Below are 15,454 nucleotides of genomic sequence, written 5' to 3' on the forward strand. Positions count from 1 at the left end.
TTTAGGTGGGCTTTTCAATCGAAAATAGAGCAAACCAACTGAAAAGAGATGCAGTGTTTCTACTGTGTGGTGTGTGAAAGTGGTACCATTTTGTACAAATTGTATATGAAAAAGTTACCTTTTCTGTCAAAAACGGTATTGGGCGGACTCTCCCGTCATAAAACTTTCTTGAATTCCACCCCCCGATGAGAATACCAAATTCCCCCGGGCGATCAGACCTTCTGGATCCGCATAAATGACACTAGGGAAGACATCCAATCGTGGTTCTCCAACAAATTGTTCTTTTTTTGGCCATCCAGATGTGCACCGTAGGTTAACGTTAAATAAACCCGGGCTAAACCTACACGTTATCCTCCTGCGTGGCTTTGATTGCACGGAATGTCAAACCGAAAATAAAAAGTGAACGTCATTTTTGAAAGCCTCATCATCACACCCATGCGTAGTCGTCACGCAACGGTTGCGTGACGACACTAAAAACGGCTGCGAGGGGTCCTGCGAGGGAGACTAACCCATGCGAGACAAACACGTGAAATAGTTCCCCACACACACACACACACCCGGCTGGGGGGAAGTCCAATAACGTGTTTATACCAAGGAGACACGTAAAACAAAGTAAACAACTGCAAACGGAACACGAAAATCGTACTTTAATATATTGGGAGAAAAGTGAAATCCCTGAGTCGCGGCAGTGCACGTGAGTTGCGCGCAGCCGTGCGTGACGAGAATGTCACGTGATGAATTTAAACATCAGCCCCCAAAATCCTGTTGCTAAAACAAACGCTGAATTTAGTTTGGTTGTCCAGTGGATGTAAGCATCCTTTTTAAAAAAAAAAACTTTTTTGTTTTAATTTTTCCTTTGCTTACTGGTAAATCGATTTTTGGTGGTTACACAACTGGGGCTGACCGTGATCACATGTTCCCGCGCTTGTTGACAACAAAAGCACGTGACTGCTTATCCGGTTGTACCGGTGTTCTGATCACTCCTGTGATCACCATTTGTCAAAGAATTTTTGCTTTTACTAGCTCCGAAGCGACAAAGCCACCATGGACGCTGAAAAATTAGCAAGAGATCTCAAAGAGAATAATCAAGAGCATCTACTGAAACACTGGGACACACTAAGCGAACAGGAACAGGCCGCGTTTTATCATGACCTTAGAAACATCAACTTCGCCAAAATCAACCGGTTCTTTGAGAAAACGATGGTGGAAGCGAAAACCAATGATAAGAAGGACGAGAAGTTGCAGCCTGTCCCTCCAGAGTTCGTAGGAAGCGTTATTGGAGCAGGAAATTCAAACAAGGTGAATGTGTGGAGGGAGAAAGGCCTGCAGGTTATCAGCGAAGGGAAAGTTGCTGTGTTGCTACTTGCTGGTGGCCAAGGAACTCGTTTGGGAGTAACTTACCCCAAGGGAATGTACGATGTCGGTTTACCTTCAGGCAAAACCCTTTACCAGTTGCAAGCTGAAAGGATCTTAAAGGTGCAAGAATTGGCCTATGAACACACCGGCAAGAAATCCACAGTTCCGTGGTAAGTTTTGAGTTATTTGCTCCGGCCAACTTGATAAACAGTTTAAAGAAACTTGCTGGTTCCTTTCAGTTTTATGTAAATAGAACGTAAACTTATGTTTCTCCCAGTAGTTAAATTGTTCTCGAGCTAGCCTAATTACTTTTACCTTTATTTACTCGAAATAATGGTTAATAATATTAATATAAGCTTAATATTTAAGTATAAAAATCCATGAACCTTCGAGTTAATTAGATCCCCGGTAGATAAGCTTATTGCGTAGGTAATTAAGCTTATAAGCTTAGTTTAACCTTATTTCGTCTGTTACATGTTGTTCCCATTAACTCTGATCTATACTGTAGAAAACTACAGTAACGGTTAAAACTACTTTGCCTAAGTAACTTTTGGAAGGTTAGTTTAAAAACATTCATAATTTCCTGATAGTTATTCTTGTGTCTGTGAACTAGCTCAAACCACGTGACTGCCAAGTGTTCCATCTTAAAATACTTTAAGGTAACCTTTGAGTCCTCAAGGTCACTGTCTGCAATTTGCTTTCTTTTCGTACAGGTTTCCCACTCCTCCTACTCGGGGGTAATTTATTTTCAAGTCAAGACATCGAGATGATGTAGACCTACATTGGGTATCGCATTGATTGCAAAGTTGAATAACTAAGAGCTACAGTAAGAAGTGAATCTTTTGGATTGGGATTAAATGGCTGAGGCCCAGGACACACTGACGTAGTTTTGATCAAAAATATTGTTTTTCTTGATATAAAGTCTCTCAAATTGTGTTTACTTAAGATGATGCCTGAACTTGAACTTTGAGATTTAATGGAAACAACAACATGCAAACTTTTAAAAATTTGGAAATTTTCCAAAAACTTCAACAGTGTCATAGCAAAAGGCAGTGCGGGCAGATTTTTAAAACTGCGGAAAACAGGCTGTTTTTGAGGCTTCATGCTTAGTTTTTATTATGAAAATTAATTTTCATTCATACACAAACAAAACTATTTTTCACATGAAAAGCTTTGCACGCAGCCTTGCTTTCGTAGTGCTCAGTTTCAAAACAACTTGGAAATGGACTATCGGAGCCACTACCAGTGTCAGCTCTACTAGATTTGAGTTCACTTCAATCTACAATCAGCGAAAATTTAAAACTTTGAATTCAGTCTTGCTTATGGCTCAATCCTGCAGTTATTTTCCAAATCTCTTTCAATGAATATTTTTATGCTAATAATAAATGAAACCCAAAGTTTTGCACTGACAACAGCAGAAGTTCGTAAGAAGCTTCACTAGAGAACAGCACTGTTTATTAAAAGAAGTACATTTGATTGTTTTTAACCTGAAAGAGATCAACAACATGATCCACTAGAAGTAAACCACAATTGGATTTATTGAAATCTCAGGATTCACAATGGGTAGTGCAATCGTAAAAATAATTTTTCTTGTTCCAAATTTGGTTATAGCTGTAGTGTGACCAAGGTCTTAGATAAGCTTTGATGATACAGAACAAAACATTTTCACTGGCAGAGTTGAAGAAAAGTACTTTGCGAGTGTGGTGGACTACTGCAATCTACCTAAGAACAGCTATGACGTGAAATTACTTGCTGACTCAAACAAGAAACTACATGTACATGTATATACCTAAAATGAGGATAATGTTTTTGAAAACAGTTTTTTATTACCATTTACTGACACTTCAGCTTTATCGATCAATTCAACATGTTTTTAAGTGATTGACATAGCAGTACTGTGTTGATAACCCTACAGCATATTACAGCTAACTTATTGACAAGACTGAGACGAACAATAGACAAACCAACATATTTTATAACAGTATACCAAATTTCATTTGAGAGGAAAAAATTGTTTGAAACATACCAATATTATTACTTTTCATGGTTTTCACAGCTTATCTAACTGATGACCAATAACACCATGATTTTCATCAATAACCAGAGACTGTAATTACATGTATGATCAACGATTGATACACAATTCACTAGGTTCTGATGGTGTCCTCAAGTCAGGTTGTCAAAAAATCATTGCAAGCCAACAACAGTCCTTCTCAGAGCTACATGTACATGTACATGCACCTTACAATGATATCTTACTTATATTGTAACTCTTGGGATATGCAGTCAATTTCTTGGAGAAGACATGGCAAATACATGTACACACTCAGCATTTACCCATCTGGCAAAAACAACTTCGTTGTAAACTAGCTTTTCATTTTCTGTCTAAAGTTGTCACTACAGGTGTTACATGTACATAGGGTAATCATGCCTGTTTTGCATTGTTGTGTCTTTGACTTTAGCTAGGGAAGTAGACAGCAGTTAGCTATAGCTATTATCCTTTTTAAATGATTGTGCACCACTTCAGGTACATCATGACAAGTGAACACACATTGGATGCCACCAAAAGATTTTTTGAGACGCACAATTATTTTGGACTACACAGAGAAGATGTTGTGTTTTTCGAGCAGCACACCCTGCCCTGTCTCACATTTGATGGAAAAATAATTCTCGACCAACCGGGTAAAGTTGCCAGAGCCCCTGGAGGAAATGGTGGATTGTACCAAGCCTTGGGTCCAGACGAACCTGTAAACATCGTTCAGATGAGGAAACGTGGAATAGAGTACATCCATGTTTACTGTGTGGACAACATCCTAGTCAAAATGGCTGATCCTGTCTTCATAGGATTCTGCATTGACAAGTCAGCAGAGTGTGGTGCTAAGGTTGGTTTACTTCACTTTCTTAAAGTGTGAATGACTGAATTTTTTTTTTGTCTGCTTCCATCAGATCAAATATTCAAGTTGTTCTCGTATGAAAAACAAAACTCCTTATCAATTTTTCTTCCCCATGTTTGAGGAGTATAAAAGTGTCAAATTTCACTTTTGGTTGGGTACAATTCCATGCAAGACAGGAGAATGGAGATGGTAGGGTTTTGACGTCAATACAGGAACGCTTCGTCTCGCGGTTTCTCTTTTCCTTAGTTGCAAGACTAGCAACTGGAAACTTGTAGTAAGTTAGAGTAAATTCTTTGACCTGCTCCTAATTCCTCCATTAAAATTCCGCTGTTATGTTCCATTGTCTTTGGTTGCATGAAGCTGTAGCTTGGTGAAAGTGCTTGTCACCATGAATGAATTGCTTAACTTTCCAACCAAACAAATCTGCTAGGGGTGTCCAGTCAATCTACATACATATACCTTTTTATAAATAAATAAATAAATAAATAAACAAATAAATAAAGATTATTATTATAAAAACATCGCGCATGAAGTGAATTGCGTAATTACATTACTTAAGAATAAACCTAGTAAAATTACAGCTTGTGAACTTGATCGGGACTGCATGGGCATTACATTTTAAAATTATTTTAAATTTACATTTTTACATTTTCAAATTACTCCGAATTTACTGCCTACAATTTCGATATGATAAAAAGTTCACCACAAATTATTAATAATGTTGGAAAATATCCAGCTAGAGACCATGAGCTTTAGAGCTCTGTTTTACTCTTCATTAGCGATGGCCTATCATTAAAGTGCAGGGAGCGGCCGTGCGCCATACCCGAGTCAGTGGCATAAGATGGTGAAGGCGTGACCCAGGATACTTGCTCTTTTCAAAGGTTTTCGCACACAAGAAATCTCGTCATGCACACAGAGTCGTGCAGCCAGACAGCTTTTAGCTCTTGAAACAAAAGATCTTTTGCTGGTTTTTGCAAGACACAAAAACAGTCACCTAAGTTATGCATTTTCTTTCAAGCTGTAGCACTTGTTTTCCTTGTCTGTTTTTCGTATAGACAACTTGGCTTTTTGGCAGCTTAAAATAAAGTCAAACCCCAAAGAACTCACTTGTTGGGTACAAAATGAAGAAAGGAACTAAATGTAGAAATTGCAGGCTACAGCCAATTAATTTTGTCTACATCTCTTCCACTTACAGGTTGTTGAGAAAACCCTTCCTGAAGAAAGAGTAGGAGTTGTGGTTAAGTGTGAAAGCAAATACCAGGTTTTTTTTTTTTTTTTTTTTTTTTTTGGTAAAGATCCCATCTTGTTGTACTTTTGAATCTCCATGGACAAGTATCCTGTTTTGCTAGAAAACTTCATTTGTGCCCAAACTCTATAAATACTAGATTAAAAAAAGCCCTGATTATTTTGGAAATATTTTGTTTGTGGTAATATTTTATCAGGTTGTTGAGTACAGTGAGATATCCAAAGAACTCGCAGAGATGAGAGATCCACTTGCAACTGACAAACTCCTCTATCGAGCTGGCAACATCTGCAATCATTTCTTGACCATGGACTTCTTGGAAAGAGTTGTGAGGTGAGACTTTGGGAACATGACCATTTACACAAAAAAGTGCAATTCAAAATTGAGAATAAAAATGGTTTGTGCCATTTTGACCTGACACTTTGGTGGAAGGGAAGTGTATACATACATGTGCATTTATCATTTGCCCTTATTCACAGGGGTTTGATTAACAGCCCATACCTTCCAAATTGACCATCCGTGGACATGACTTTGCCTGGATGCTTTTAACATCTTGACCAACTTTACTCCATAAAAGACCATATCTAAGACGTAGTTCACTATCCTGCCCATGCATGTCTAGTTACTATACCTGCCAACTTTTTCAGGGTCAAATGGGTGAGATTTTCGTCTCGTCATGACCAGGATTTCCGAAAACTTCCCAGCCACTTTCAAAGATTTCCAATGATTTTCCGAAGCCTTCCGAACATTGCCAAAAATGTCTGAACTTTCTCAGAACGCTTTTGATGTGAATGAAAACATGAGAATTTTAGCATGTTGTGATACAGTTAGGACATAAAGTCAATATTAAGTGCCTTTTGGAGGAAATTGGATTGATTTTTGTTATTGATCATGTGTTAAAGAATAACATTACTGGTCCAGATTTGCAAGTCAGGCGTGAGAAATTTTCCTCAATGCTTGAGATCGATGTCTTTAGTCTGCGGGCTTGAGACTCACGCATGTGAGAGTTGGCAGGTATAGGTTACCTCTTGCCTGTTAAAAATTTTGGCATTCAAAGTGGATATCATTATGAAACATAGTTTAAGTCTCAAGTTTTTGGTATAAAGGTTAACATTGAAGAATTAGCTTATTACATGTACCTTTCCTAAAGGGTGGACAAACTGATGTTTACATTCGGATTGTTTTGTCCGCAGAGAATGTGAAGCGTCTTTGAAGTTCCATGTTGCCAATAAGAAGATACCATTTATTGATGATAGTGGAAAAAGGTATCTCTCTTTTACCATGAAAAAATAAACATTTACTGTTGTTTGCAAACTTTTTGCTGTGGTGAGAGATTAAAGAAAATGATACATGTTCCTGATGGTTACCTTTCAGGATTAAACCAGAAGCACCAAATGGAATTAAGCTGGAGAAATTTGTCTTTGATGTGTTCGAATTCGCAGAGTAAGTTAACCTGATGAAATAACCAAAATAATACTCCAGAACTGGAAAGAAGCATGCGATAGCTAAATTCTTATTGCATTTGACGTAGAAAGAACGCTCTCCGAATACAGATTGGAGACGAGATTATATGGGACAGTTGATGCAGGGTCAATGAATGGATCTTGGGACATGCGTCTGGCATTCCCTGCAGATTTTGCAGGGGCGGATGACATCATCACCAACTTGGCAAAGAGCCCGGGATTGAGATCACGGAGCACACTTCCTAATCTTTGATTCTTACTAGTTACAATAATATAAAGTACCTTTCAGTAGGATCCCACTTGTAGCAGCATAAGAAACCAACACTGGTACCTTCATGTACAGTTTCACCAAATGATTATGCTACATTCAAATCCCCCCGCCTTGTTTTGCCTAGCTAGAATAGTTACAGCCTGTTTTGCAGTTAGATGGTGGTGTTTGTGCTTCATTTGTCTAAAGAAGGAACAATGTTTTCCATTGGTTGTTGCGATAATCTGATTGAGTTTGAAGTTTGACAGAAAATTGATGTGGCTGGCAGAGCTTTCTATAATTTTCCTGCACATTATTTAATAAACTTTGATGGAACAATACTATACCACTCTTTATCAGTTGTTCCAACAATAATGGTACCAAACAAATGCCCAAACATTGGCAAACAAGTTATGATTGTTTGCTTGACATAATAGGTTACCATTGATAGCAACAGTATAACCTGTTAAAAATACCCCTAAAATACCTTTTTAAAGGTAAAATTAGGGGTATTTTTTAACAGGTTAAAAGTGATTATAACTCAAAAATAAGCATTGTGCCCCCCATTTGTTACTATTGAATCCTGACATTGCTATGGTAACTTATTGTGTCGAGAAAACAATCATAACTTGTTCACCAATGTTTAGGGTTTTTTATACCATAATTGTTTTATCAACTAATAAAGAGTAGTACATTGTGGTATTGCAATGTCAAAGTATAAGTGCTGGAAAATGATGGAAACATTAATAACAAATTCAAATTCCAGCAAAGTGAAGATCTGTGATAGGCAAGCAAAGATGACATTAATGAATAGTTTAAAAATAAAAACTGTTTAGCTACCCACAGACGGCCCGGCCGGGTTGTTTGAAAGGCAATTAACGGTAATCTATGATTAAACGTAAATCAAGGTTTTCATCTAGCTTGTCAAAAATGGTTTTAAAGGCTAATTTCAAGCTAAAGGTAAAGAAAAGTCTAATTCAAAACTAAGGGCCAAAAATCTTTTGGAAGAATCATTATTGATTAGTATAATTAAACTAGAATCAAACTCACTTTAATCCGTGATTAGCTTAATCAGGCTTTGAACAACTGGACCCAGGAGTTTGCTGCATTATTTTGTTTTACAACTGTTCTTGATTCTGACTGTAGAAAATTTGCTGTTTTGGAAGTTGCTCGAGAAGATGAATTCTCTCCTCTGAAGAATGCAAAGGGCTCACCAAAAGAGAGCCCAGAGACTGCACAGCGGGATTTGTTCAACTTACATTATAAGTACATTATCAACGCTGGTGGCAAATTCATTGACAGAGATGGGTATGTTCCTGCCTTAAACCTTAAAGAATACTGTGTAAAATACCATCAATTGCCTCTGACGTGAAGTTTTTGACATATTTTTTGACAACGTTTTTTATTTCCTTTTTTGCTTGATGAATGGACCGGAGTAGAGGTGACCTCAAACAAGACTGCTTTAGAACTGTTTTGTAGGGGAGACCTGTGTCGACTTGCATTCTTGTGCTAGAGGCTCTGCTTCCTAGGGTCATTGTCAAAACGTTGTCAAAAATGATGATGGTACAGGCAGCACTACAAACAAATTGGTATTCCAGGATTATATAGATTTGTTACTACCTGAATCACTCAAGAAGGAAAATGTTTCAGAAAGACGAGATCACCTATGTTTTTGACTTGTTTTCGCCACTTCACTGTTCACAAAAACTTGCAGTAAAATGATTGTGGCTTTCTCATTTTCCTGCCAAAATGACACTGGTTCATGCATGTGCACTCTTTCTCTATTTGAAAATTTGTACTCACAAGTTAGAATCTAAAGGTCTGTAATGTGACAGAACCAGTAGTAAACTTGTATGCAGGAGTACCGTAAGACAGCTGTGGACATGTTGTTTGGTACTGCTGAACTATGTCCATGCAAGTGTGTACAAAAAAAAGTAGAGAAAACAGTTTTGGAAACAGGGCTCGAAATAATTTCCGGAGAGTCTCCGGACACGATGACCGGCCCAATTCATTTTAGCTCGGTCACGTACCGTTTCTGGCCGGTCAAATTATATAAAATAAATAACTCTTAAAACAGGGGCCCATGAACCAAAACTGGCGTTATATATTTCCAAAAAAGTTAGAGCACTTTAAAGCACTCATTGTGAACAACAAAAGTAAATTACAGCAGCAAAATGAAAATAAGCTTACAGTGTATGTGTATTAATACGTATAACTGTACGTTAAATATCGTTATCGTATACATTAAATTTGTAAATAAGTAAATGCCTCCAAATATAATGATTTCTGGTGTACGTATCATGGTGTGAGATCTTGATCCTAAAACTCCGCCAGTAATCCATGTTTATACTCCTCATTACAAGAGATTCATCAAGAAAAGCTTAGTAACCGGGCATTTTAACTTGGGTGTGCCAGAACCGGAAGACACATCAAGTGTTCAAGAAATATGGTAAAATTTGAAAGTCTGGAAACGTTATTTATTGACAACTGCCAAGAAATTTCTCAGGAAAGTTATAAAATATCTCCCTTTAAGCAACACAAACATCTCAAGCTTTTGTGTGTGGCACACAACCGAGAAGCTCTTTCCGTACATTGTGTTGTTGAGCTGTTGAAGTACACTAACAGTAAAGTACTTTTAGATATTCGAGGGCATTACTTCACACAAGAAGACTTTGATTACATCACTCGGGAACATTACAATACACAGGATAGAATCAAAGAAGTTGGCGATTATCAACATATGATCACATGCCTGCTGCGCGGGTTCCCGTGACGTGACGTACTGTATGCACATCCGGCTTTTATTTAACCCCGGGGGGGTTACTTCCTTATTAGAGGCTAATGGGGATGTGCCGCTGGATGGGGTCGCATTTTCACGACTGGATTGACTAGAATGGGGTCGCATTTTCAATAGAGTTACTAGAATGGGGTCACACATTTTTGGATTTTGGGGCTGAGAAAATTTTATTAAGTAGGGATTGAAAATGGTCTTGGTTAAAAAGTTCAGAAAGTTGTTGTTTATTAAATGTAACAATCACCTCGCATTACATTCCGTTCTTGAAAGTAGATGCATAAATAGAAAGTGACTTAGTTGGGATCGCGAAAATTACATTTTCCCAAAAAGTGACTAAGATGGGGTCTATAACTGGCCACAAAATAGACTATAATGGGGCAGGGGCTCTGAGAGGCCAGCGGCACATACCCAGCAAAACTTAACACAAGTACCCCCCCCCCCCCCCGGGTATTTAACTCGCAAATCTTTAGATATATATATTTTTCTGTAACACGTTTCATGACAATCACAACCAGTTTTTCCTTGAATGTTCTTCATTTTTGTTATCTCTATAGGCCAATAATATCTGGCAAACGTTAAAATGTTTGTACGCTGATTCAGGTTCACTGATGTTTATCATTGTATAACCTTTTATGTTTATATTACGCACGCCAAAGATAAACACACAGATAAACTTGCGAAGATTGGAATAACTATTGGTTTTATAAAGTATAGTTCCTTTGCTTTTGTACTTTGATTATATTTATTCTGGGCTGAGGAATTACTTTATATGCAGGGAGAAATGCAAAACTTGAAAATCAACTAATAAAAGTGAATTAGAAAATAAATTATTTTTAACTGGGTGACCGGAAGTGCGTTAACCCCGATGTCTGTTTTCAATGCCCGGATTGTAAACAACGGTTCTTGTTGCATTTCACCCAGGATTTCAGATTAAAGTTCCGCAAATGACAATACACAGCGACTTGCTACAACTGAATTAACTGAACAGCATGGAAATTTTAATTTATTTCATTTTCAAAACGATCAAATGTGACCGGTCAACATGACCGGCAAGACGAAAGGTTGACCGGTCAACTCCCAAATCAGTCCGGACATTGTCCGTTGACCAGCCGTTATTTCGAGCCCTGGGAAACCCTGACAAAATGCAGAAGATAACTCTTTGATTCATGTAGATTAGCATCCCATCCCCAACAAGGGTAGTACATGTATTGCTTTTAATAGGCTGCTTCATTGTTCAGGCATTACACTGTACATCAAGCATCTACACTGTAGAACCTGAACTTGAACGTCTGTACATGTAGTGTTTTCTAAAAAAGACTACATGCAATTCCAGACTATGAATTATGGAATATTTTTTATTATTTTGGTACACTTGCATTGAGATATCTTTCAATACTTATTTAAACTATTATGAAGACCCTGTTATTATACACAAGAGTTGAAGTTCAGGCGAAGGAGAACTACTCACAATAACTCCTGCTATTGTGCAGTAATGTTCCAGAAAATATCCATACTCCCCCCACGGAAGGTTTCTGTTTTGCATCTCCCGTCCCCCCAGGAAATTCCAGTTTAGCATCATACTTTGCTTATAAAATTTTGACTTTTAAGACCCCCCTCCCACTAGGAATTTCCAATGACCTTCTGTGGGGTGGGTATGGATTTTTTCAGGAACTGCACATTACAGAGTCTTGCTATTAACTAAGGACACCAAATCTTGATCCCAAAGCTGTCTTTTATAGCGGAAGTTAATTGAATTCCATTCACTGGTGTAAAATCCATGGTAAAAATGGCTGTTGCCTGGCAGAAGCCCTGTGGCCCAGGTCCCCTTGGGACATGTTTCATTTCACAGCAGGCTCCTAACTTGTTTTGGTATTCTTAGACTCCTTCTTGCACACAGCCTTAAACCAATGTTGTTCCTGTTTTCGTGCCCTGGGGCCCGTTTCCTCGAAAGTCCCGGTAACTTATCGGGCCCACTAAGTGTCTTTGGTAATAAATGTTTCTTAGCAGAAGTCCATTTTTGTTAGCTTTGAATACTAAATTTTAAACCTTATAATTCTATGAAAACATTGGCCAAGTATAAGGTCTCTAATCACTGTGTAATCGGCGAAAAAACATTTAAAAATATACTTATCGGGCCCTGGAAATGTTGAATCCACCTAAACATTGATCGCCCAATCTTTTCTCCTTTTTTAGACTCACAACTGTTGTCTGTGAGGTGTCTCCTCATCTGTCATATGCTGGAGAGGTAGGATAACTTTCAAAAACTTATTAATAACTTCACAAGCCCATTGACCTATCAAATGGTCAATAAAACATGACGTGCTGTGGTTTTAAAACACGATAAAACCTCCTCATTAGTATGCAGTGTTTAATGTTTTTTCTCGTGTGCTAATTTCCAACGTTCACAAAAGCATCATTGTTAATTTTTTTATGAACTCTTGACACACTTTTCCAGGAATGTTTTTCAAGCCATTCAAAAAACTTGCACCACGTATTCTATCGGGTCTAAAACCACACGGCTGCACCGCGTGGTTTTAAATCCCGATAAAACACTGCTGCTCGTGTTTTAAACGTTACTTAATGATTAAAAACTGGATCATAATTTGGATTTAATACATAATACAATTCCAGTGTTTTGCTTGGCTGAGAAGTGGAAGTTAATAAATCAATAAAAAAGTATAACCAGCCATTTTTCATGTTTATAGATGAGTCACTTCAGAAGAAAATCAAGTCCTTGTGGTGTTTGACTTTTTCCCAAAGTTACTATTGAGTAACTACTATATTGAATGATTGTTCACCATATTGTTATATATTGTAATATATAGGCTTTTACAAAGTAAGTCCCCTTTGGATATCAGGTTTGACTTACATACAACAACATACAAAAAACCCAGTTATTATTAAATGTGCAAATAACAGTATATGTGAGTTGATGCCCATATCATGGTCATGAAAGGGGGAGGTACAGTGTACTGCTCAATTTTCTTTTTGAAGACTTTTATAGTCAAAGAATTCTTTTTTTTCTAGAGGAGTTATATATTTCCATATATCAACTATCTTACATATTTTCTAGGGATTGGAAGTTGAAGTGAAAGGGAGGCAATTCTCAGCCGTAGATGGAGTTTATCTAAGGGCTGAAGATGAGGACAAGATTGAAGAGCCTGTCCGTAAGAAGAGCAAAGTACTGTAACAGTTAAACCCTGTATGATTGATGTCTGTGTAACTTGTTGCTGGTAAACCACTTTACTCTCAAAATCAAGCCTTTCATTCTAATCCTGTAATTGTGTGTCTATTTGCGAAAAAAAAAATTAGTCAGAATGTTATGAACATTTTTTTCTTCCCTGGGGTGCTGGGTAGACCATTTGTTCTTTTTTTTTTAGTGGTAATTACCAAAAAGAAAAATCTGTACATACAGGATTAGGTAGAAAAAATGCAGAATGAACCAAAGAAGAAATATAAAATCCCCACCAGATCAGCAACAGTTAAATCAAACTACAGCTGTAGTACTTTCCTTTCTTACACTTGGACTGCTTGCTTATTAAGTTATTGATAAATTAGTAAGATTAAGTGGTTGCCTTGTTATGGTTCAAGATATTCATTTCAAATGCAGTTAGGGTTTGGTGTTTAAGCTTAGGAGCTGTAATTAGTAGGAGCTAGTGGAGTGCAATGAGTGTGGACAATATGCGAGCCAGCGAGGCAGACGTGCGAGGCATGAACAACCCCCAGTATAAAGGCTAACCGTTAAGCTAACCGGGGAGCTATTTAAGCTAACCTGAGTGCTCTTTAGGCTAACCGGAGTGCTTTTTAGGCTAACTGGAGTGTTTTTTAGGCTAACCTGCCTCACACATCTGCCTCGCATGGCTCGCTGGCTCGCAGATTGTCAAGACCCGAGTGCAATTCAGGGGTACAGCTTGGGATTATAGACTGTAGTCAGCTAAAAGGTCAGATGTACAGAAACCCAATCAAGCCTTTAAGTCATTTATTGTGTGCACTTGTAAGGTTTCAAGTTCTTGTTTAAGAAGAGATTATGTAGCCAACACCAGGCACTTGCTAGATTGTGGGAAGTGAACAAAATTAATGCTGAAGTGCGCAAAGCACGCCACTGGTTAAACACATCACCAGTGGAGAAAAGAAGATGTGGTTAAACCCTCTCGATTCTTAAATGAATTCTCCCAAAAGTACCATAAGAGTTAGGGTGCATTTGATAGACCTTTATCACTTGCTGGCCTTGTTGAGTCTCGGGGGAATAAAAAGCTTTGTTTTTGCATGGCAAGCCTCGCACTGAATTCACGTCTGGCCGAGGCTCTCTGTGCAAAAAAACAAACCTTTTTGTTCTCCTGAGACTCAACATGGCCGCCGAGTGATTAGGGTCTATTGACCCTAATTTCCGGAATAGAAATACGTACAATGATTAGAAGAAATCCATCATAAGAGGTTTTTTGAGTTACTAAAGTACCAAGTTGCCTTTAAATTATCATGTGTCAGCAAACGTTTGCAGAAAAGTTTTTCCAAATTCCCTTAAACAAGAGAAATATAACAGCTATTTTGTTTATCCTTATTCCGGAATACGGTCAATCGAACGCGACCTAACATGTAAAATAGTGAGGGGAATGGGTATTTTAACATTGGGGCCTAAAGGGTTAACATGCACCCACAATCTAAGTAAAGTTTACCTGGTAAAGCTGGCTAAAAGATTATAGGAACTTGATGGTAAAAGTACGAAAGTTAGGTTCAGTTGAGGAAAGGTTGTATTTTCTACATAAATACAAATTGGGCCTTTGCTTAGTTTCAATTCTATAATTATGATTGCAGAATGTTTGTACCGTAAATGTCAAGCTTGCAAATATTTTGGGATTCAAATCTCTGAGTATATTTTTGATTATTTAATGCAGTTAGAACTGTGTGTGAAAATTCTTTAACTTGCGACTAGACTCAGTTTTGGCTTAGTAATCTATTTCCTGTTTGACTCGACACAATCGCTTACAAAATCACGCCTAGTTGCTGGTTAATGTTTAGTTTTAATTTTTTATTATTGTTTTCCAAAAACACGAAAATAGAGTATTTAATAATGAATAGATGAAGTTTAATAAAATAGTGAGATGAGTGTGAACTACAGATGGCAGTGTTAACTTGAGTGATCTCATGCTGTTACGATTAGACGAAAAATAAATTGATATGGCTCGTTTTCAAAGTCATGAGTTTCATTGTGGAATTTTGTAACAGCTGTATTAAGCCACCGCTCCCCCCCCCCCCCCCCCACCCTTTATGTCCCTTCCCTCAGGTACCTCTTTTGTTTCTCCAGACATGGCGGGTGTACTAATGGTGAGAAACGCAAGCAGACCCGAGTCGGCGAGAGGTTATAAGTCAAGAGTGCATACACTTGTGAAAGTGGAGATCTAACAGCTGAGCTGGGAGGGTTCAAGGTGAAGACCCGTTAAAAGAGGGGCGGGGGGATCT

At 37.9% G+C, this 15,454-nt stretch overlaps 1 protein-coding gene across 3 annotated transcripts; it reads left to right on the top strand.

The window, feature by feature from the left end:
* Positions 1-956: 956 nt before the first annotated feature.
* Positions 957-15,107, top strand: LOC146464098 (UDP-N-acetylhexosamine pyrophosphorylase-like). Of its 3 annotated transcripts, none has more exons than XR_014868595.1 (10): positions 957-1,526; positions 3,884-4,238; positions 5,446-5,511; positions 5,693-5,826; positions 6,687-6,758; positions 6,868-6,936; positions 8,350-8,511; positions 12,191-12,242; positions 13,071-13,669; positions 13,900-15,107. XR_014868595.1 is itself a non-coding variant. In XM_085130178.1 (9 exons), the coding sequence occupies exons 1-9, from the start codon at positions 1,045-1,047 to the stop codon at positions 13,185-13,187; spliced, it is 1,509 nt and encodes a 502-aa protein (XP_084986304.1). In that variant the 5' UTR covers positions 957-1,044; the 3' UTR covers positions 13,188-15,107. The 3 variants fall into 3 exon arrangements, 1 of the variants encoding a protein (XP_084986304.1); XR_014868594.1 differs by having other exon boundaries at positions 13,071-13,667; positions 13,890-15,107; XM_085130178.1 differs by having other exon boundaries at positions 13,071-15,107.
* Positions 15,108-15,454: the final 347 nt, after the last annotated feature.

The sequence above is a fragment of the Pavona decussata genome, unplaced genomic scaffold (genome assembly GCF_977016875.1).
Source record: "Pavona decussata unplaced genomic scaffold, jaPavDecu1.1 SCAFFOLD_169, whole genome shotgun sequence".
NCBI classification, from domain to species: Eukaryota; Metazoa; Cnidaria; class Anthozoa; order Scleractinia; family Agariciidae; genus Pavona; species Pavona decussata.